General features: G+C 40.6%; 1 protein-coding gene across 3 annotated transcripts in view; it reads right to left on the reverse strand.

Moving 5' to 3' along the window:
- LOC149189055 (mechanosensitive ion channel protein 1, mitochondrial-like) overlaps positions 1-23230 on the reverse strand; it is a 473192-nt gene that overhangs the window by 223871 nt on the left and 226091 nt on the right. For all 3 annotated transcript variants that reach the window (XM_089411754.1, XM_089411753.1, XM_089411752.1), the window contains exons 4-5: positions 4795-4895; positions 4371-4478 (exon numbers count right to left, since the gene is read on the reverse strand). In XM_089411754.1, the coding sequence (XP_089267880.1) occupies positions 4371-4478; positions 4795-4895 (209 nt within the window). The remainder of the gene's footprint in view (positions 1-4370; positions 4479-4794; positions 4896-23230) is intronic.

Genomic DNA, 23230 nt, shown 5'->3' on the forward strand with positions numbered 1-23230 from the left:
TAACCAGAAAAGGGACCAGGAAGAGGAAAATGCCAATAAAAATCCCCAGGTCCATCGTGTTTGATGTTTGTAGGGTTTGAGTCTTGAATCTGCAAATTAATTTAGTTTATTGGGATTAATTCATTTAATTTATTAATTTAATTTAAATTAATGATCTTTAAACTCAAACAGGTAAATTAAACTAAACAAACTAACTACCTAACCAACTAAACTAACTAAATGATTAAGTTACTTACCTCTGCAAGCTTGCTCCTCGCTCCTTGGCACTTGCTCCTCGCTCCTCAGCTCTGGCTCCTTGCTCCTTAGCTCTTGCTCCTTGCTCCTTTGCTCTTCCTCAGCTCTCAAGCTCAAGCTCAATCTCATTGAAATGATTTTTTTTTGGCCCATTGGGCTTATAAACCAAAAAATTAGTTAATTTTTTTTGTTTTTTCGGGTCCGGCGGAATTTTTTTCCGCCGAACCGCTCCCGGATTTTTAAAATTCGCTCCCGGAGCGTTTTTTAATGCCCGGGAACGATCAGGGAGCGATCGCTCCCCGATCGCTCCCGGGCATTAAAAAGCGCTCCGGGAGCGCGGGAGCGATCGCTCCCTGAAGCGCTCCCTCACAGACCAGGGAGCGCAAATTTTTTTACGGGAGCGCGCTCCCGAGCCGCTCCCGCCCGGAGCGCGCTTCGGGAGCGGGTTCGAAGGGGGGGGGGGCTCTCCCCCGCAACAGTGGGCCAGACATTTGCTACGATATTAACAGCCTCATTTAGTTCATGGTGGAAGCAAAGAGGGCGCACTGGGCAGCAACTAAACATATTCTCAGATATTTACAGGGAACAGTCAATTATGGACTCTTGTACACCAGGAGTAAGGATATTAGATTGAATGGATTTACTGATGCAGATTGGGCAGGAAGCTCAGTGAATCGAAAAAGTACCTTTGGATATTGTTTCAACATTAGATCAGGAATAACTTCTTGGTGCAGTACGAAACAGAAGTCCATGGCTCTGAGCTCATCCGAAGCAGAATATATGGCGGCAAGCACAGCTTCGTGTGAGGCCATACGGCTTAGAAAATAGCTTGTGAACCTATTCAGAAGGAAAATGGAGGCGACCATGATCATGTGCGATAATCAGAGTTGCATCAAGCTCTCTAAGAATCCAGTGTTTCATGATCGGTCAAAGCATATTGATATCCAGTGTCATTTTGTCAGAGACTGTGTCCAACGAGGAGCTGTACAGTTGAGCTACACTCCTACAGGAGAACAGGTGGCAGACATCCTTACCAAGGCCCTTGGAAGAACCAAGTTTGATTATTTCAGGGAGAAGATGGGGATGATAAAGAATCCATTTCAGTAGCAGAAATGCATATGATGTTGCAATGCAGATGCAGTGTTGGCAAGAAGGACCAGCAGCAGCACGGATGCAAAGGGAGTTGCAGTACAGATGTAACAGTGGCAATGATAGAGCCATGGGCAGCAGTACAGGATGCAGCAGTGTAGAGGATGTCGGGCAGAGAGGCTTAGTGTCAGCACAGGTATCGATGCCGTATGATTAGAGTAATGCTCAGTGTGGAGTATTACTAGATCACAGCCCTCGCTAAGAGGGAGTGTTGAGTTGGGGTAGCATCGGATGTGCTCTAGCCATGAAAATTGGTAGAAAGGCTAAAGCACATGAGATCTCCAAGACCCAGAAATGGTTTGGGGAGATTCTAACTAGTTTGGGAGATATTAAAATAATTAATATTTTTAATGGAGTTCCTAAGTCTAAACTTGGGAAAAATAAAATATTAATGAGTATCAATATAAAATTGGGTTAGAAGGTTCCAAAAGTCATGGATCAAGCCAAATCTAATCTTAGTCATTGATTAGAGATTTGATCTCGGCCATTAAAGAACCAACAGGAAAATTATAAGAGGAGGTTTAAGGGTCAGTTGGAAGACACACTGAGGGAGACCAGTCAGTTCGATTTTTGGAGGAGGGTTAGCTGAGAAATTCGAACTAGTGGTCTGGAGAGCAGCAGGAGGCAGCAAGTACAGAACAGAGAGTCAGGATCAGAAACAGAAGACCAGCGCAAAGGCAGAAGTGGCAGACGCAGAGGCAGCAGGAGATGGCGCAATCACTAGGGGGCTTGTGTGGGTGACGCAGAGAGGCCCAGGGCTGACGCAATCAATCAGGGGTTGATGCAGAATGTCTGGGAGCTACACAGAGTTCAACCAAGCTAACATTGGGACTGGGAGAAGTGCTGGAGAATATTTCTCTCTGTTGGGTAAGCTAGTTTGGCACCCTGTTGTACTGAAGAATTGTTGAATAATAAAATCCTCCCCTGCTGCACCGGTTTTCCCACATTGGGTTTTCCCGGGGACTATTGTCCAAATTATCTCTGTCGATGTATTGATTCTTGTGCATGTGTTTGTTTCTGTATTATGGTGTGATATCTGCAATAGAATTTATTTTAATGTTTATTGAATGAATTTCATAAATAAATTATTGAAAATATGTAGGCAAAGTAAATCAGATGTTGCAATGATAGAATTTTCACAACTTTCAAGTACTATTATATTGGGTTGCAAACTTAATTGCATGTTGTCATCTTGGTCTAACATTTGAGTTCTTTTTGTATGTTTTTAAGCAAGATAGTTTCCATGCTTTGATTTGTAGACTTATTCATCTTGAAAACATTTATAATATCTTGTGCTAACAATTTATTGTTTCACTTTTCAAGGTTATTTTGGCTTTCCATTTGAAAGCATTTCACTTCATTTTAAGCAAAATACAATTTCATTTCTTAAAGAGCAAATACTTGGAAGGCACTGGTTGTTTATGTATTTCATGCTTATCTTATGATGGTTATTGCTCATAGCAGTTTTTGCTTATAAATCTTAAAGAGATAATCTATTTAACTCTAACAATTCTCCTAGAAACTCACATCCTTTTTAACTTAACTTTTCATTAGGGACCATCCCCCTTACATCCTTTTTAACTTAACTGTTCATTAGGGACCATCCCCCTTAGCTAACCTGGGAGATAGTTCAAACAGAGAGAGTCTGAATTAGTTTGATAGCCCCTTCTCTTAGTTCCCTGCCACCAACCACACCTTGTGGTGTTGAAGGCTATTCTCACTGACTTGTAGGTAGGTGTAGGAGGCAAGGTCAACAGGCTTGTGTGGCTATTTGATACCTCATGGACAGCTATATATATAAGAGAAACTTCGACTTATTGGATCCATCAAGTTTCGAAGAAACAAGTCGAATTTTGTGATTGAAAGAAGGAAAAACAAGCCAAAGTTCAGAAGTGACAAAGGAAAGTCAATGGATATGAAGACCGAACCCTACTTCTGATCCATTACAGTCACACGTGAGAGTTTCCTAAAATTCTGTGACAGGACCGAGAAAATCTGAAGTATCCTACAGTTTTTGTCAAGGCCAAAAATCTGAGTTTTCCTAAAGTTGTTAACATGGCCAAGATCTTTGTAGCTGGAGCGAAGTTTGAAGAATGTTGACTATATCTTGAGCAGAAAGGAGGTTGACTACATTTGACTTTGACTTGAGAGGAGAGCTATTGTGGAACCTTTAAGTGAGTCTTTGGTCTTGAGTTGGATATCTCATTTTGACTTGATTCAATAAGAAGAAGATTGTTGGGTTTTCCCCCTTCTAGGGTTTTGCCCTGGCTTGAAAGCCTAAATTTTGTGTCTCTTGCTTTTTTGTGATCTTGGAAGAATAATTTGTGTAATTGCTTGATGAAGAAGGAACAATAAAATAACAAAAGAAAGAAGATTAATTCTCACAAGTAATTACCAAGTAAGAAAATCTACATTATCTTTGATTTTCTAACAAAAAATAAGATAAGCCTTCAACTTTAATAGATATTGAGTCATTGGTAGACAAAGACGCAGTAAAGTATGTGTAATCAGAAAACAAAACAGTATCTGTAAAATCAGCATGTATCTTCTCTAGTTTTGACGTATTAAGAGTATAGCTTAAAAGAGCCATTCATTGAGCTCTAGATGCATTTTTCCATATGAAAAAACATAAGAACACATTAACATGTTTTGAGAGATGGAAACATGGTAAATGTAGCTGCACTATCTACTAGAATTTATCCTGATTTGGTAGATTTTAAAATTTTAAATTAAATACCACTGATATTGCAGTATTAAGTTGCAATGCACTCCATCTTTGACTAACAACATTCACTAGTTAGCTACTCTATGTAAATTGTATTCTTTAATGCCCATTTTTGGCTATAGAGGACATTGAACTCCACATACATGCTTTCACTTATGTCCGACTCTTTCATCCAATAACAAAATTCAGTTTCAGCTTTCTCAAAACCTATAGCAGATAAGTGAATCATTCGTAAACAAACTAAAACAGAACTATGAAATACCTGGCTCGAAAAAAATGAATTAGGCACAATGACAGGATATTTATCTGGGTTCAGCATAGAAGTTGATGTCAATCCCATTTCAATCACTTGTCCTTCAATCGACCCAGCCTTTCAAGCAATCAAAAGATAGTCTTCAGTTATTGCCTGCCAATTTTCTCACTATTGATGCAAATGGTGCAGAAATTTTAGAATAAGTACATGAATGTTGATCATGCTACTATATAGAAGCCAGTTGATCATAGCTCATAACCTGATTCGAAGTTTTTAAAAGTTTCCTATGAATAGTTTGTTTCCTTTCCAAGCAAAATTCCATATCAGAATAAAATTAATGTGCACACAAGCATCAGTTATTTAAATTTAGGCTAACGACACCTTGTGCATCACTACCAAACACTAAACATTCTAAACATCAACACTGGTATACTTTAATCGTGTCTCCAATTGAGAAGGGCTGAGAAAATTGCATGGATAATCCGGTAAGCATATTGCCAAGTATGTCCCTTGCTGCAATTGCAGTTGCAATACCTGCAATGAAATTACAAAATAACTTAGTAACAAATTGAAACCAGGGTCGGATAGAAATATGTAATAGAGAGAAAATTAACTAAACTGATAGACAATCAATACTGCCTACAATGACTCCAGAGCACAACATTTATGTGAGTTGTTTACTTTTCCATGACCTCTGTAACAGGCTATACTTTCTTAAGACACTCTACTGACTTTCTCAAACATGCTTGATTCCGATGAAATGCAAGAGAATTTATACCAAACATGTAATTTCGACAATTCCTTCCATCAAAGACTATAAACACAAAGTTTCCTATGGAGATTAGAACAATAAAGAAACATCCATTTTCAAAATCCATTATACATACTTTGAATCCACCGGAAAAACAAATATAGAATGAAATCCAATGTAACACAAGACCCTGTTTGTGCCCATGGCTGTTAGGGAGCGGGAGCAGAAGCGGGAGCGGGCAGCGACATTTTCAAAAGCTCTCGGGTCAGAAGCAATTTTGGGAGAAAAGTTTATATAATATATATTTATATATTATATATTTTGCTGCATATGTCAACAAAAGCATGTAGAATGATATATTAGTGATAAAAAAAACATAAAAACATGGATTAAACCATATAACATCATTCATCTAGTAGTTATAATCTTCATCAACCACAGGTTCACAAATTACAAGTTCTCATTTATATAACATATAGAGGTGCACATAACCAAAATAGAATCGAGTGCAATCCATCTCTGAACCGAAAATACATCAACAAATAGGCTCTAGATGGCCTCTAGCATCCAAAAAAATCATGCTACAACAAATACCTACATATCATCAAAATCATTTTATATCTTGCGATCTTTGTCATTAATATCACCCTCTAAGCATTAACATAAGATAGAAAAAACACAGCATGTCAAATCAAGATTTTGTTTGAGTGATAGGTACATTTTTAGTAGGGTCATGAAATAGGAGTTTGACAACCAATGTCACTAACATCAAGGTACATAGAGGGCTTGGTGCTTTTGATTAGATACGAGTTCCATACCCCAGTACATGACAAAATCCAATGGAAACATTGCAATCCCCCCACTACTAAAATCTTGAAAAACTCATAAGTCTGCTGGATTACGAGTGAGATCTGAAATTCTACTTTCTCTATATGAAAGTTAATGAGGTCAGAACCACTCTCAAACATCTTGGGTCATTTCATGGTAATGTTAAAATGTTAAGTAAAAGGATGAGAATGAAAGATAAGGGAGAATTTAACATTACCGTGAATTGCATATCAATACTAGGGCTATAGGCTTGAATATTAGGTTGCACCACTCAAAAACACTTGTTTCTTTGAAAAAAATTGCATTTGAAACCTCTTTGTGAAAGAAAAAAAATTGTGAAGAAAGCCAAGGGGCGAATTTTATTTGCAGGAGCGCACTCTCGAGTTGCTCCCGCTCGAAGCGCGCTTCGGGAGAAGATTTGAAGAGGTGGGGGGGACGCTCCCCCGTAGCCTTGTTTGTGCCCATGGGGAACCTATACATGAAGTTCTGTGTTCCAAGGAAATTTGGGATGAGGACAAAACATATCCAAATAGTTGGGAACATTCCCAACATTCCTAGCACATCCCCCACTAGATTTGGCAATGTCCTTGTAGAGTTCCTACCTATCAAGGAGTGTTTCAATGCTCCTCCACAAGAACTGGAAAGTGTATACATCCTTGGCCCCTGTCAAGGAGACAATGGATACTCTTAAACAAGAAATAAGACATTTGGACATTGTCATCCTATCAAGTGTCTAGACACTCATCAATAGGGCTCAAGACACCCAAATGTTCCTACACCCACTAGGTGCCATATAGGCATTGAAACAAGATTGTAACAGGGTTGTTTCACCACCTAGTCAACGAAGTGTGGGCCCAAATGGGCCTTTCTTGGCATGAAAACTAATTTGTAATTTATTAAAAAATAAACACAAAAAATAAGAAACACTAGGTATTTTGCTTCGGAACACTTGTTGTTGGTCAAACTCTCACCTACGAGAAAATTCCTAAACCCAATGAGGGAACCAAGAGGTAACTCTCAAGCAACCCACTGTTGCCTCTATGGCATGTGAAAATTCCTTGAAATGCAACAACTGGAATTTTTCTTCTAATTGATTAATTATGCAATTTATTTGTTACGGCAAATAACGAATAAATCACTACAATTTCTTCACAATAAAAACATTGGGGAAAATAAACTAGAAACTGAGAAATAGATGCACACACACAATAAGAAATGACACCAATATTTTTATACAAAAGTCCTCGGAAAAACCCATATGGAAAAACCGGTGCAACAAATGAGGGTTGTTGGGGCGCGACCCCTCCTCAAACCTGCTCTTGAAGCGGGCTCTGCTCGAGAGCAGATCGAGAGCGACATCGAGAGCACGCTCCCTTAAACAATAAATCACTCCCTGGTTTTTCGAGAGCGAACAAGGGAGCGGTCAAGGGCCGTTCGCTCCCTTACCACTCCCATTCGCTCCCTGTGGGAAAAAAAGGCACAATCGTGCAGGGGTTTTTGGAGGGAGGGGAGCGGCAAAATAAATAAAAGGCCCTCCTCCCCTCCCACAATTCACCATTTGCATATGAGAAAGCAAGAGAGGGCTTTTGGAATTGGAGCTTGAGTTGAGTAAGAAGATTGAAAGGGTTGCCTGGGAGCTTCAGGAGCTTGCAAAGGAGATTGAAGCTTGGGATTTGTTACCCACCACCTATGGGTAGTATCCATACGAGAAAATTTTCTCCTAGATTGTCCTCAGCCGGCAACCCCTTGCAGCCACTAGATAGTTCGATGTGCCACTATATCTGCCACCTGAGCCAGCCATGTGATCCCTTGCCCATCTGTTATGATCGTATGTTTGAAGGTGGGCCTCCCAACCCCAAAGGTATGGCTTTTCATTGGTATAGTTGAGTAATTTTGTTTACTTATAATGGACACTTTGGGTATGGATTGTTGGGGGTATTTGGCAGAAAGAGTGCGCTAGGTCTGTACTCTTGTCTCCTCTGCAAGATTTGGTGGTTAGCCTTGTATCTTAGTCCCGTAGGATCTCCTTTACTGGCTATTAGCTTTAGGGCTGGCACTACATGGGAAATCCTGATTTTGGTTGTGTGGTCTCGCTTCCCATCACCATATACATCTCCCCTCCACTCATTTGAACCCGATTTATCACTTTTCCCATCCAGGTCCACATTTGTCTATTGGGTCCACAAAGGCTTAGCCTCCCCCTCCTCTTGTCCACACCTTGGGTCGGGCCTGGAACGATGCCCCGGAGGTTGATGCAACTAAAAGGAAAAGAAAAAGCACAATTTGGCCACTCTCAACAGGAAATGTACCGCAGAACGTAAAAATGGTCGGGACATACAAATTTAGCATGTGGGCAAAAGCCAAAGATGAGCTCTACTCGTTATCTATGGCCATCACCCTGGTTCCTATGGGCCCTAGATGAGCCCCCTACACATTGAGGAACCCATTATTGTTCCAACCCCTGGTGGGCAATGAAATGCACCATCTTAAAGGGGGTATCTATTGTTGTATCCTACACATCATGCTCTCATCCCCTGGAGCCCCGAGTAGTTATGAAGAAAAATCAATCATAGGCAAAAGGCATATGAAGAAGGGTGGAAAAAAAGGGTCGAGGTAACTCAGTACCACGATTGCTCCCTCCTACACTCATATACCCAAGTGTGGGCTTCTCCTATTATAGTTATCTTTGTACCATGGCATGTGGCTTGGAGCCTTCTCCTGATCCCCACTCCATTCCATCATTATATTACATGCCACCAACCACTTCATGGATGTACCATGGACATGTCACCCCCTTTAGAGGTAGAAACCACCTAATAGGGTCCATGGTTAACCCCCTTATTGAGCTTGGAGACACTTGTACATGCTAAAGCCCAATACGGAAGGGCATGCCATCATAAAATGTCCATTTTATTCCATGATTGGTAAGGCCTTTTACTTGATTATTCTAACAATTTGTTGTACTGGAAGGCAAGGGAACTCATTGGATCTTATGTAGGATTGCACGTAGGGTCTCCATTTGAGGTTCGTTTCCCTATACAGAGTCCAAGCCCTCCAGAGGACCACAGTGGCACTTGTAGGGTGAACGTAGAGAGCCATGGGCCTCCACCATAGCAAGGAGCACTTCATGGATCCCCAACACCATTCAGTGATTGCTCGTGTTCCACCTTTTTGGACGAGGATGATGCACTTGGATCACCATGCCCAGTCGACTCCACACTTGTACCACACACTTGGCAAAGGTTTCAAGGTCTAGATGAGGATGTGTCTCATCGTTGGAGACAAAGGGAGGGCTTATGTCATCATCCTAGCCCTTACAATTGGTTTACAGGCATTATTGATCCACTTGGAGACCCATGAGTATGTCATTGTACCCTCACACCCACTTGGGGACACCACATGGGACGTGCTTGGATATCAAGGGACACCTTATTCGCTATGTTTGGAGTTTATTCTCTCACCTTGGCACACTTTCAACTCCACTAGGCCTTCTCAATGGCCTAACGGCTCATTATGTTTACTATTTTGCCCTCTTGAGAGGCTTATCTTTCTATTTTGGAGCTATCTTGATGGGCTTGTCACCAAGGGATGTTATTATTGCACATTATTTTATTATTTGGGGCTTAATTAGGTCTAATTAGGAAAATTGAACTCTTTAGGAAGGATATAAATAGATGAGAGGCTCATTCATTCCTCTCATCATCACTTGGATTGGATTAGTATCTCTTGAGAGATTTCTGCACTTGTTTCTGGGTTGAGATTTTTGGAGTTTCTTGATGCACTATGATGTTTGGATTTCCGCTATTGTCTTTGAAGCTTCTTTCTAATGTGAAGTTGACGAATGGATATACTTCTCCCATGTAAGTGAAATTTTAATGATATTATTGTTATCTTACTTGTCTAATGCATATTATTGATATCATTATTCTTGTATGGGTTAAAATAATGCGAGATTCTTCTAGAAACCTTGAATAAGTGATTTAATGCATGCATTGCTCTTTGAGGGAGTGGGTGAATGTTCCTAGAGGAACCTCATAGGTTGAAAGCCCTCGAAACTTCATCCCCTTTGCAATTCGAAGTAGAAATCCGACTTTGTTGTTGCACCTTAAAAGGATAGCGAAAGACATCTAGGGCTCCTTTGCATATGAAAATTCTCGATCCAGGTGTATCTTGACTCTATTAAGCCCAAGAAGCAAGGCGTTGATCCTCGCATCCCTTTGGTGGTCAAAATTACCCCTCTTTTCTCATCTCTTCCAATTTTAGGCCTAACCCTGGTAGGTCACCTAGGGCATCAAGCGAATTCTTTGTAGCCATCCAAAACCCTTGAATTTTGGTCCACTACTGCGTTGGGGCTTTCTCAAAAGGTCCTCAAAGTTTAAGGCAAATACAACAGTGGAATCCCTAGATATAGCAAGCCCTAGCCATAAAACCATCTCTTTCCTTAGGTTGATTTGGGTTAGTGTCCTCACTTGGGTCATTACATTTGTATTTCAAAAGAGCATTTGTCATTTGATTCTATTCTCCTCCCTAAATAGGTAAAGCCCCTCTAGTATTGGTTAACTCCATATCCTTAACCTAGTTTGGGCCCACTTTGGTTCTTTGTGGTCCCACAACTTTTTAATTCACATCCCACAAGGGTCACATGGAAGCCATTTCTCCTTTAGGATTTTTAGGTCTAGGACACCTCTAGTTAAAGGATGTTCCCTGACCCTAGGTCTAGGTATCCTCCTAGCCCTTATTAGAGAGCTAATCACCTTTCTTGCAAAGAATGCAAGCCAATTATTTGAGTCTCTCTTGTGAATAGGCTTTAGGTATCACCATATCTTACCATTGATCCATCTTTCCTCATGATTCCTCTCATACCGAGACTCCTCCCATCGATGAAAGTTCGTAAAGAGCAGGGAGCCTTAGCTGAGGTGACAGTGGGCTATCGTTCCATTGTTGCCTCTTGACCTAGTAGTTGCTCTATAGGATCCCTTCCTAGGACCCCTGCTAGTTTGAGCGATAACAGGATTGAAGGCCAAAAAGGTAGGATCTAGACTCTAATCTAGCATTTGTGTTTTTTATATGTTCATTGTTAAATGAAAATGTTGTCTTCTCTTTCCCATTCTCATTGCTCCATTTTATTGCAGGCAAAAAACTATAACTCCACCAAAGTTCAAAACTTCAAACATCATGGCTATATGGCTTGGCATTCTCTTGATGTTGGTTCCTTTTTTTTGTGATTATGGTGGTGGGAAGTAGGAGGAGGATGAAGAAGGTGGAGGACGCCACTCTTGATAGTCTATGTTGGGCATGTGTGAGGGAAGTTTTGCAATTCATCAAGCCCATTTATAACATGATTCGTTTTGCAGATATAGATGCACTAGTGATTGGGGAGATGTATGAGCAAATGGATAACATGTTGGGGCAAATAAAAGATATTGTTCAGGAAAAAGATCCCAACTTGTATGATATTATTCACAATTTTGTGAGTGCACGGTGGGCTAAACTTAATGTTCCACTACATGCCTTGGTGTATATACTTATGCCAAAATACTACTATCCATCTTGGTTGGGCAAACCTGCAACTGTGGATAGGGTTAGGGCCAAACCCCATACAGATCCAGAGGTACAAAATGGGTATATGACAACATTAGACAAGTTGGTCCCTAACAAGGAGGAGTGTGCTAGATTGCGTCTTGAATTAGGCAAATACTTCACTAGCACTGGAGTGTTTGGTTCTTTGCATGCAATGGAAGATAGGGACAGATTTGATGCTATCACATGGTGGGACGCATATGGCAGCCAAGGACTTTTGCCAAAATTGATAAAAAACAGTGCTTTCACAGGTTGTAAATACTTCTTCTGCAGAGAGGTGTTGGAGCACCTATAGCTTCATCCATAATGTGAGAAGAAACAGACTCAATGAAAACCAGGCAGAAAGCTTGGTTTATGTGCACTACAACTTGAGGTTGTTGAGTCATTATTGTGATCAGGCTCGTAATGCTACGTCATATACAACTTGGGGCAACAACCTAAAGGAAGATAATTTGGAGGATGGTGCTCTACATCTAGAAGAATTGGAAATATAACTTTTGAAAGATGATGATGAAGCAAAAACAACCATGCCACCCCCATCATCCAATAACAATGCTCGAGTTCCACAATCTTTGCCTTTGTCGTTGCCGCCTCCATCTACATCTACATCCTCACGTGGAGGTCATGTGCCTTCTGGTTTTGGTCATCTGACTATGACTACTAGTAGACCACCACGGCCTTTTCAAAAATTAGACATTTCTCATTGCAAGGGCCACAGGAAGCAGTAGATAATGGATTTACTTGTCTTTTCTAGTTTCTAGTAGTTTTAACTTTTTTTATAATTGTTGACTCTTTCATATTTATTATCATATTTTTTGTAAACAATATATCTTTAAGTTTGAAGTTTGAAGTTGGCAATTATAACTCATTGGTAATGAATTGTGAATATCTTATATGATGCTTTGTGAAAATTGGAAGTTGAAACATTTCATTTCATGTTAGATATTCTTTGTTATCGTTTGGTTACTTGGTAATCGTAATGGTTACAAGTACAAGTCACAACTTTAGTGATCAACGATGATAAATGTTAAATATTGAATTTTGAAAGCTTGAAACTTTAAGATTGATGAGTCATGAGACTCGATATGTTGTATGTTAATAACTTGTCGACGTGGTTGATGAAGATTATAACTTCTTGATGATTGATGTTATATGGTCCAATCCATGTTTTTATGCTTTTTATATCTAACTCGTCATTCTACATGCTTTTGTTGACATATATGCATCAAAATATATAAAAATATATATTATATAAAAATTTCCTCTTGTTTCGCTCCTGAACCGAGAGGTTTTGAAAATGCGCTCCCCGCTCCCGCTCCCAAGTAACCTTGCTCCAACAAGATAAACTAGCCAAGAATATTAGTGAGACAATTTGTCTCACTTGACACTAATTCCAGCTCTGAATCTGGCTCAAACTAGGTTGCTCGAAACCCCTACGTTAGCCTCTACGCAGGCTCTAATCGCACTGCCTATCGAGCTGCTCTGATGTTGTCATTCTACCAACTCAGCCTCTGAAGATGACTCTCTTGGCCTTCTGGAAATTTTCCTAGCCACTAGCAACTGAATCCACCTCATATCCAGCTAAATCGAACTGCCCTCTAAAGTTGCCTATGCAAGCCTTGCGTAACCTCACTAAAGAATAGTGCGGCCCTCTTGTTGTTGACTCTTTGGCACTGGAAATCCACCGAAAATCACTTCTGTTACTCCCTCTCACTTCTGCTTTCCTTTTGGTTCCAACTCTTTCTCCCTACTCGAATTTTGTAGCTGGATAGCTTGATCTGCCAAGGAACTCACTATCCTTATGTGTCTATGTCCATCCCCATCGTCCTGCTCTTATAATCTCTCGTTGGCTCACCAACAACCATGATTAGATCCTCATCAACAGCTAAGACCATCTCAAACTCAATCCATGTGAATTTCTAGAGCATTCTCACCTTTCCTTAATTAATTGTTATTAATAAACCAATTTTCCTAAGTTAGACTTATGAAAAATTTAAATGATGCTTAATTAATTTAATTGAGACCTTTCGCAAGCTTATCTCGCAAAACCTTTTCTAGGTTTTGAAGATCTTGTGTTCTTAGCCTCTCTGACACAAATCGAGACTAGAACACCTGTCTGATGCTACAAAAACTAACACTCCCTCTTAGCAAAGAAGGTGTTCTATTGTCTTCCCCTGTAACATCTTCTCTCACGCTGTTGATATCTGACATCTTGTCACTGCCCACCAAGCTATTGTGCATAGTCTAATACATCTACCAACACCATAGTTGAATTTTTCTTGCATCTGTGTTGTTGCTAACATTGCACTGTGCCACTCTGCATTACTGCTAACACTGCTTTGCACTGCAACTGATCTCGTATTTTTTATGCTACTGCAACTAAGAACCAAACTATGGATCCATTGTGTCTCTGCAACTGTGTCCTAAGTCTCTGACTGCAATTAGCATCTACACTGTCTACTGAGTAACTGTTTGCGCCTTGACTAGTTTTGGGCCCCTCAATAACTGGCTGCTACTAGTCTCTACAACTTTCTCTCATGATCTGACTACGCCAACTAACACCAACCCTCCTGCTACTAAAAATTGTGGGCCCTTGTAGCAAGGGTGACGATCCATGAGGCAACACCTATCTGATGCTATCCTCCTTAGACCCTTCCCAAATCTCTGCAACTCTCGGGTCTAGAGTTCAATGTCTCCCCACCTCTCTCCTGGAAGTATAGTTGCATACATTGCAAATTCCTCCATCCTAGAGGACAACTCATCTATGTCTGTTGAAGTTGCAGTCCGTTTCTCCCCCTTCTTGTCCTTCTTCTTCTTAGGACACTAAGTGCTATAGTGACCAAATTCACCACACTTGAATCCTTTGATCTTCGACAGATCTTCTCCTTCTCTCCTCCCTTTGAGAATCACCCCTAACTGGGACCGTTCTTCGCCTTCCCTTTACTGGCAAGGGCTACGTTCTCGTCCTCCTTCTCAACCTTCAACCCTTTGTTGTTGTCGCTGCTAGCATTACCCTTGACAAGGTTGAGCCTTAGCTCCTCTAGTGTGAAATCTCCACAGACATTCTCAATCAGGCAATCCGTCACGTCCAATAATTCCCTGGACAAATGTGGCCCACTCTGGGGTAAACCCATTGAGTGTTATTCACACAAGCTCACTTTCCTAGGGTTTCTCACCTACAGCTGCAAGCTCATCTTGGACATCTCGAATGTTGATTTGTGTAGCTTGGGAGGTACTCCAAGCCCTAAGGTTCAGGATTTGGAGGGCAAAGCACCACAAGGGTCACTTGTGGGTGTAGGGACCAACCCTATAAACTTTTTTTTTTAAATACCAAAAATACAACCATAAGAAAATAGCATTGGGAACTCAAAAGAAATTATTAGGCATTATATAAAACTTTCATGAATTTCACTTTATTGAACATATCATCTAATTTACATGTTATTAACTAAAACCATAATGAAGTCATACAAAAGAATATTATAACAACATAGGTACCGTTCACCAGGAGACGAGATTCAAACTTGACTTGCCGCTATTTGTCCTCCGTCGTTGTCGGTTGCCTCCAAGTGTGAATGTCGACGTGCTTAATCCGAATGCAATGACCCACCAGTTGACCTCCCAACCTACTCCTTGGGTACTCTTCTTTCCCGCGGACCCCCAAGCTACAATGGGGTTTGTACAATGAAGGAATGTATTAACTGGTAGAGGAGAGCACTCTTTGGCTCAAGAGTCCCCTCTCTAAAGTCCTCTACCTCACCAAACTCACTATAGCTCATAGTCACTACTCTGACATAGTCTCATCCATCCAACAATAGGGTAAAGAAAAGTCCCTTCTCCCATGGCCTGCCCCTTCTTTTATAGGAGTCCTCATAGGTGACACTTGGCATTTCATGCATAATTAATTATTTTTGATAATTCAATAGTTTGATTATTCACCCACCCATGTGTCACTTTCTCATCAAGGATCTCCAAAATTATTTACTTAAATTTTAATTTAAAACTAATATTTTTTTCTCGCCTCAACAAGATTCCTATTTCTTCTCCTAGTTGTCTCTTGATCCCCCTTTTTTACTCCTTAATTTGTGTTCATTACTAAAGTCAATTGATAAATCAAGATTTGATCCCCTATCTACTCCCTAATTTAACTCAAGTTATCTCTTAGATGGATATTCTTATATTGGTTGTTGCCACATGGAGGTTCTTTAAATTTCTCTAAAATTTAATTTATTAATCTTATTTTAATTCACCATCCTCCTCTTAATTAGGTTTAACTATTTTAATTACTCTAGAAAAGAGTTGTGATTTGGCCCGACGAAAATTTTTTTTCCCGTAACGAGGGTTTTTGGTATCCATGGCTGCCGCTTTCACCCCGTCTGTCGTCGGCGCTGCAAGAGATGGCAAGGCGCTGTCAACCAACAGTGGCTACAGAAACCCCAACCGCGATATTTCTCTCTCAGACACGGACGCGCTCCCTTCCTTCGCTTTTCTGGGAAATACGCTATCTCCTCCGTCGGCCCGCAAGTGGGAGGAGCTGCCATGGTTGAAAGCCCAGATTCCCTACAGCCTCGCCACAGCCATGGCCATCAAGCCGGAGCTCTCATTGAAGCTCTCGGGGTTCCTTTCCCCCAGCAAGATTCGGAGCTCCAGGATGAGGATGAACCCTATGGCGATTAGCCATGAAATGCACAAAAATGGAAGAGATCTCGCAGGGACTGCTTCACAGGGGTTCGGGAAGAAGAAAGCCTGCGTCGATTGGTGGCCTAGGGTGAACGAGACGACCAGAGCCGAAGCACTTAGGTTGGTCGTTGCAAAGGTCGCCAAATCCGTGGAGGATGCGGGGCATCTGTTTGACAAAACGCCTCTTCGAGATTTTATCTCATTCAGGGGCCTGTACTCTGTTTTAGCTCAAATGGAATGCGCCGAAAAGGTTTTAAGTCGCCGGCTTAACTCCCAAGTCCCAGCAGAAGCATGGTCTAAGCAAAGCCTTGCAACTCTTTCAACCGTGAGTCTCAGAAGCACCTCCCTCTCAGACAGATGCGTGCTCTCCAGCCCCCCTGGCCATCAGGGCCTCAGTAGCCCGCAGAGAACAGAAATCTCAGAACCATTCCAGATTCTGATTGTCCTCATTTCCGGTAAGTCAAAGCTGCTGTGGGTGAGATCTACTGATCTGGTGCAGCACCTCAAGCTACACCTGGAAAACAAGGAGGGCTACCCGGCAATCTTTCAGCGGCTCCTCTATGAAGGTAAACAATTAGAGGATTCTTGTCCCCTGTCCTGTTACAATATTCAAAGAAATGCCTCCATTTCCCTGTCCTTGCGTCTGAGAGGGGGCGCTGTTGGACAGCCTTCTTCAGCCGCTGCCTTTTCATATAAAGATGCAGTCCATTCTCAGAAGCCTAAGGATAGAGCTCCTCCTGCTCAAGCTCCCAAGCCCTTCCTAGTGGACAAGCTGGAAGAGTCCCCCACCATTGAAATATCACATCCCTTGTTGGATACGCAATATCAGGTGTTTGCAGAAAAGGGCATCATTTGCAGGTTCAATGGTCTTTGGCCTAACACAGCAGACCTATACCAATGGATTCATGCTAATTGGACCAACAATTGCAAGGTTATCTTCTGCTCTAAAGGCTTCTTCATAACTCTGTTTGTTGATAGCGATGATTACCAAAAAGCCTTAACTGGAGGCCCTTGGTTTTGGAATTCGGCGGGTCTGTTCCTCACTCCGTGGTTCCCAGAGTTCGATCCCTCCACAGCAGTCATCACCAAACTCCCGATCTGGGTTAGACTCCCTAACCTTCCGGCGCATCTCTGGAACTTTGTTGTATTTGAAGCTATCGGCAATTCCTTAGGTCGCTACCTCGACACAGATCCCTCACGAGGGCTAAAAGGAATTTATACCTTCGCCAGAATCTGCGCAGAAATAGACATAAGTAGAGGACTTCCTGATCAGATCATTCTCAAAATAGGCGATTTCCATTGGGCTCAACCTCTGGACTTTGAGAATACAGCATTTCGGTGCAGAAATTGTCATCTCACTGGGCACCTACAAAGTTCGTGTCCTTCATTACCTTTCCAAAAAAAGAAAGCTAATTCCAAGCCAAAATCTAAAAGCTGGAAACCTCATGATCCTCCCCCAATGGATAGCTTTTCCAGCTCAGATGAAGACGATGAGGAGGAAGAGGAGGAAGTCATGGACGAAACCCCAGATCAGGTTTCTCATCCAGCGCGTCACGAAGAAGCAACTGTCCCTCCTGTCTCTCAAAAACGAACTCATGTGTCTTCTCCGTCAGATTCAGACAAGGAGCTTTCGGCTCCAGCCCAACTCAGCATACAAATCGTTCATGACCAACAAGATCCAGCTGGTTGGGTCAAAGTCGGCAAAAAGAAAGGGAAAAAAGGTCGACCGAATGATTCCACCCTCGTTGTGTAGAATCTTTGGTTTGGACCGGTTCTGTTTGCTCAACTCTACCCTAGTCTATTCTTCTCTTGGGAGCCGAGGTGGATTGTTTCCTTTCCGGCTGCCCTGTCAGTCTTGTGGTTCTATGCCGCCCTGCGTGGTGGGCAGTCTATTCTTTTCTTGTCTCTTGTAGCTTGGCCTGCTGTTCAGCGGCCAGTTTTTCTGCAGTTTTGCAGAAGTTTTGTACTATATTTTCCTTTAATACAAACGCTAACTTACACAAAAAAAAAAGGTTTAACTATTTTAGGATTAATATTTATCCTTACATTAATGTCCCTCTTCCCCCTTTTTACCTAATTAAACTACATTATCTACCTAATATTTTCCAACATGGGAAAGGTAGAGTTTTTAAGGTAAAATATTTTATTTCTTCCTACGATCCTCTTAACCCAAGTTTTATTCTTGATTTAATTACCTGGGTTTCTAACATCATTTACCCTTGGCATGAATTCACCTGGTTCTCATATCTTGATTATATTTATTAATTTATCTATTTTTAATGGTTCCAAGGGTGCCAAGCTTGGTTGTGCCCTTCAAGAACTTCTCTTGAAGTTCCAAGGGTGTCACACCTAACAGTTTATTTGTGATGCCAAGGGTGCCAAGTTGGTCGTGCCCTTCAAGAAATTCCCTTGAAGTTCCATGGGTGCCACGCCATTTGCCCTTCAAGCATTCAGTGGCTACGAGGGGAAAGTATAGGTGCAACGACAGAGATCACTATCATCTCTTATGTCGCCTGCTATAGTGAGACTAATGGTGTCGGGGATCAAGGAATCCGCCTTGATGTGCGCCCCTTGGTAAAATCCTCATGAGCGACTCAACTTTGAGACTTTCCCTCATGACATCGTGATCTTCAAGGCGAAGGTGTTTCAACATTTCCAGCCCAAGTCACGGCGAGAGTGCTAGTGGGTGAGATCAGGGACACTGTCCCACCCCTCCCATGTAGTTCCATCCAATTGTACAACCCTATCACCCATATGTGAGTCATTCGGCCAAGCAACTAATCTGTGCATGCAACCACTAACATATCATCAGAATATAGATAAAAATATATAGCAGGTTTTCAAAATTGACTTAGAATTTCAAAGACAAAATATAAATTTTCATCAAACCAAGTGTCGTCAACTCGTCATATGCGAGTGCCTCTGGTGGTTTCCTGCCATACTCAATAATCATCAGTAACAAGGTTTCTCAGTGTTAGTCATTGTCATAATAACATCATCAATATCACCTAGTCATTCGCATCATTATTCATTGTGAACCAGAACTAATGCAAGTAGGTAACATAGGGGACACATCCATCATGGCTATCATCATCATAACATCAATGGAAACATACATATCCATCAAAGCTATCAACATCGTAACATAAATAGAAAACATACCTACCCATCAAAGCTATCATCATCATGATATCAATAGAGAGCATACGTATCCTTTACTTCTATCATCATCATAAATTCAACAGAGATCAATCATAACCATTTATGATACAATCATCATAATATCAATAGAGAACATGCATAGCCATTAATGCTACGATCATCATATTACCAATAGATAACATAAATAACCATTAATGCTATCTTCATCATAATATCAATGGAGAACATACATAAACATCACAACCATTAATATCCTAACCACTAATAATAGAGTCATGTGTCTAGATCCTCAACCTGAGGTCCTCAAAGAATAAAGTGTGGGCCTTAGGGCTAAATAAATTTGAATGTCATATCATTGTCAGTCAACTAGAGCGGGGCACTACAGTGGGCTTGGAACCCAAGGATGGTGTTTTGCACCTGTTGTCGCGCAGATTGACACGACAACGCTCAGACCGGGGGCTGTCACTCTGATCCCCGATCCCTCCGTTTAAGCCTGTCTCCCGCGGCTAAGGGGGGTAGACCCTGTGAGATGATGAGACCAACTGTCGACCAGTTGGTTGGGAAACACGAGACACGATGAGATAAGCACTAAAAGGATTTAATTGATTTGGCAGACCAGTGCCTTAAGAGATTGTTGTTAAAACGATTACTTGTTAGATGATCTAGAAACATAAACCGTGAACAGCAATCATTTGTCATCAAAAGATATCAGCTAAATCACAATGACCAAAACGATATCCAGCAACTGAGAATTTTGAAAAAGATAAATGCATTTAAACCACCACGAGAATCGTAAATCATTAACCAGATATCGTATTCGTATCTCGACTTGAAAATTTTAGATCTCAGCATGAAAGATGATAATATGATGATTCCCAAAAAACAACTGGATCTGACAAAGAAATTTTCCACAATATTTTTTATGCTTTTTTTTTTCAAAAAAAAATAATTTTTTTTTTTTTAAAACCAAAATAAAACAAAAATTGAAATCTAGTTAAAATCTAATTAAAGTTAAATCTAAAACATAAAATAAAACCTAACCAAGCCTAAGATCTAAAATCTAACTATAAAAATAAAACTAAGGCTAAAATTTTATAAATAAATATCTTTTTTATTTTTCATATTTAAAAGCAAAAATTAAAAGACTAAATTAAAATCTAGATAAAACAAAACCTAAACTAAATATAAATTAAGATCTAATTAAAATCTACGTTAATTAAAATCTAAAATTATAAAATAAAATCTAACAAAAATAAAACACGAAAACTACAATTAAATCCTAAAGAAAATGAAACATGAATAATCTACAAAATGAGACGCTACGGGTAACTCGACACACTGTGCAGACTCGTGACCCTGGAGAATCGATATCTGGATACGCATAAACTTTCACTGTGACAGAAGATGGCTAAGCGTGAGCATGTTGAAAACCGCCTCGAATTTTACCTGGCCCGAAAAGACTGAGCACACGCAGAGAGATAGTTTGAAGAAGGATGGCAAAACGTGAATCGATCTCATACCTATCTGAGCACTGAACGCAGAATGAAACTCGGAAAACTTACGCTATTAACATCAAAACGCATCGAATAATTCAAAACGTTAACATATAATTTCATGAAAACCTAACGTATTTGAAATACGATCTGCTACGCTGACGGAAATGATATCTACGCATACCTAGCCCAACTGTATGATATGTTTACCTGCGTGATGGCCTGAAGTCTTCGACGGCGGAATGATTTACCTCTGATAGCTGTTAAAAACCCTGTTCTCTGTGGATAGATTTCGACCTCAGATTTTCTGGTCATTTCCATGCAGGATATTGAGAACTCATTCACGCACAATAAAACTCGATTTTCCTTGCCGGTGGAACTTGGTGGCTTGCATGGAATGAGTGTTGCTCGCCTAAACGCTGCGAGATTCGATTAAATCGAGGGATTTGGATGTTGTTTGCAGGTTCGATGGCGGATGGAGCTGATGGAGCAGTAGCTGCTGACAGGGCATGGGAGCCACGGGTGAAATCTGATTTACCTGCCAAAAATGATTTCGAAAATTTTCATGTGATAAAATGAAACCTAAGAACCCTAAACCCTAGCAAAATTTTAAACCCTAGAACAGCGGATTAATGTACAGATTTTTGGCCCCTTAACAGCCAGATTCAGCAATGAGCACAGAAATATTTTGAAGAGATACAGATTTCAGATTTTCACTGTGAAGAACTTCATAAAATCTCTCATGCAAATTAGAAAAATAAACTGAATGATAGACCCAGGATCAAATCCAACTGGGCTCAGCAAAAAATGCTTGCGGGAGTTGGCTGGTTCAGCCGAGAACTTCCCCTAACGCCCGTTAATTCTTCTTCAGTAAGGGTTTTCTGCACAGCTCAAGACAACCATCAGTAAAGAGGGCAAAAATGCTGCTAGATCTCAAAAAGTAATGGAGATACCTGCCATTACTTCAGAAACCCTAACAACGCTCAAACCCCAGCAAGTGAACAAGATACATGTGCTCACAATACTCTACAATAAGCTATTATTAATGGCTGAAAATAAAATATGCAGAAAATTAAACAGTCTCACAGCATTTCAAGAGAGTAACACCAGCAAGATATGGACCCCAAAGTCTTCTTTTATTAACCATAAACAGATTTACAAGAGAGCTTCTTTAGTACCAGACTCACAGATCTTGTTTCATTGAAATGACCCCTAGCACTCTATATAAAGGAAAGATCCCAACGGCTAGTTCGAGTGATCCATGTCGAAATAATCTCGACCGTTGATGAAGATCAAGACATCTCTTAATCTCATCCGTCGATTTATTAAAAAATAATATTTTGCATGCATTCACTTAAAATATTATTATTTTATTATTTAGGGTTTTTTGCATTATTTTATAATTTTTTGTTATTTTATTATTTTTTAATTTTTTAATTTTAATTTTTTATTTTTTTATTATTTTATTATTTTTATTTATTTTCTCAAATGGATCATCGAACTAAACCTTCGAAAAAATCACCTAGGACCTAGGACTTAGGACTCATGAGGGGATTTACCACATTTTTCAACCCTCAAGACACATTACATCCTGACTTTTACAATTTACATCTTAACGGGACAAACCCACTTAACATAGACCCTCATAAACCACCCAGTTCTGCGACACAACTATAATCTAGCAGATTGACACACTAGGATTCTCCTAAAATTGGAATGACAAAATCAATCCCGGCTTTGGGGTCAGGCTGAAGGAAAACTCTGCCGATCATGGATCGGTGAGACGAAAAACCTTCCCGGACGTAGATTATCATTAGAAAGTTAGGTCCACCTAGGCAATTTTACATACATGACTCTGATCTGCTAAGATTATTTACATTTCATACATGCAGACTGGGTTTACAATTAAACTGATCAAGCTGCTGATGACTGTAGGCTGGCACGGACACGTCGTTCAAGTGCTACCCCTTTCTGCCAAGAAAAGAGGGGGTGTACTGCATGGGTAGTTGACCGGTAGTGGTCAACAGCACCCAATCGTGTTTGGGGCAATTCCAGTAGCACATTTCTACATCTGACGGCATGAGACGATAGAGGGCGGAAAGGAGAATCCAACGCTTCAGGAATCGTCGAATTCCAAGCTGTAGAAGTGGAGAAATGAATTTTTGAAGTTGACTAGTTTTCAAGTCATGTAGGCTTGAAATAAAATTTCTCCAATAGATGTGTCTCTTCATCAATTCGCGGAGCCCCTTTATTTGGGCATAAATAAAGGGTTAGTTGATTCATTTAGAGCATTCACTTGGGCAATACATACCTAAGAGAACAACTTGCATAGCTCTGAAATTGGACGTAGCTAGGAGGCTGAGAACAGTGTGAAG

Source organism: Pinus tabuliformis, chromosome 3_1 (assembly GCF_031772625.1).
Source record: "Pinus tabuliformis cultivar Carrire ecotype Pingquan chromosome 3_1, CPIR1, whole genome shotgun sequence".
Taxonomy (NCBI): domain Eukaryota; kingdom Viridiplantae; phylum Streptophyta; class Pinopsida; order Pinales; family Pinaceae; genus Pinus; species Pinus tabuliformis.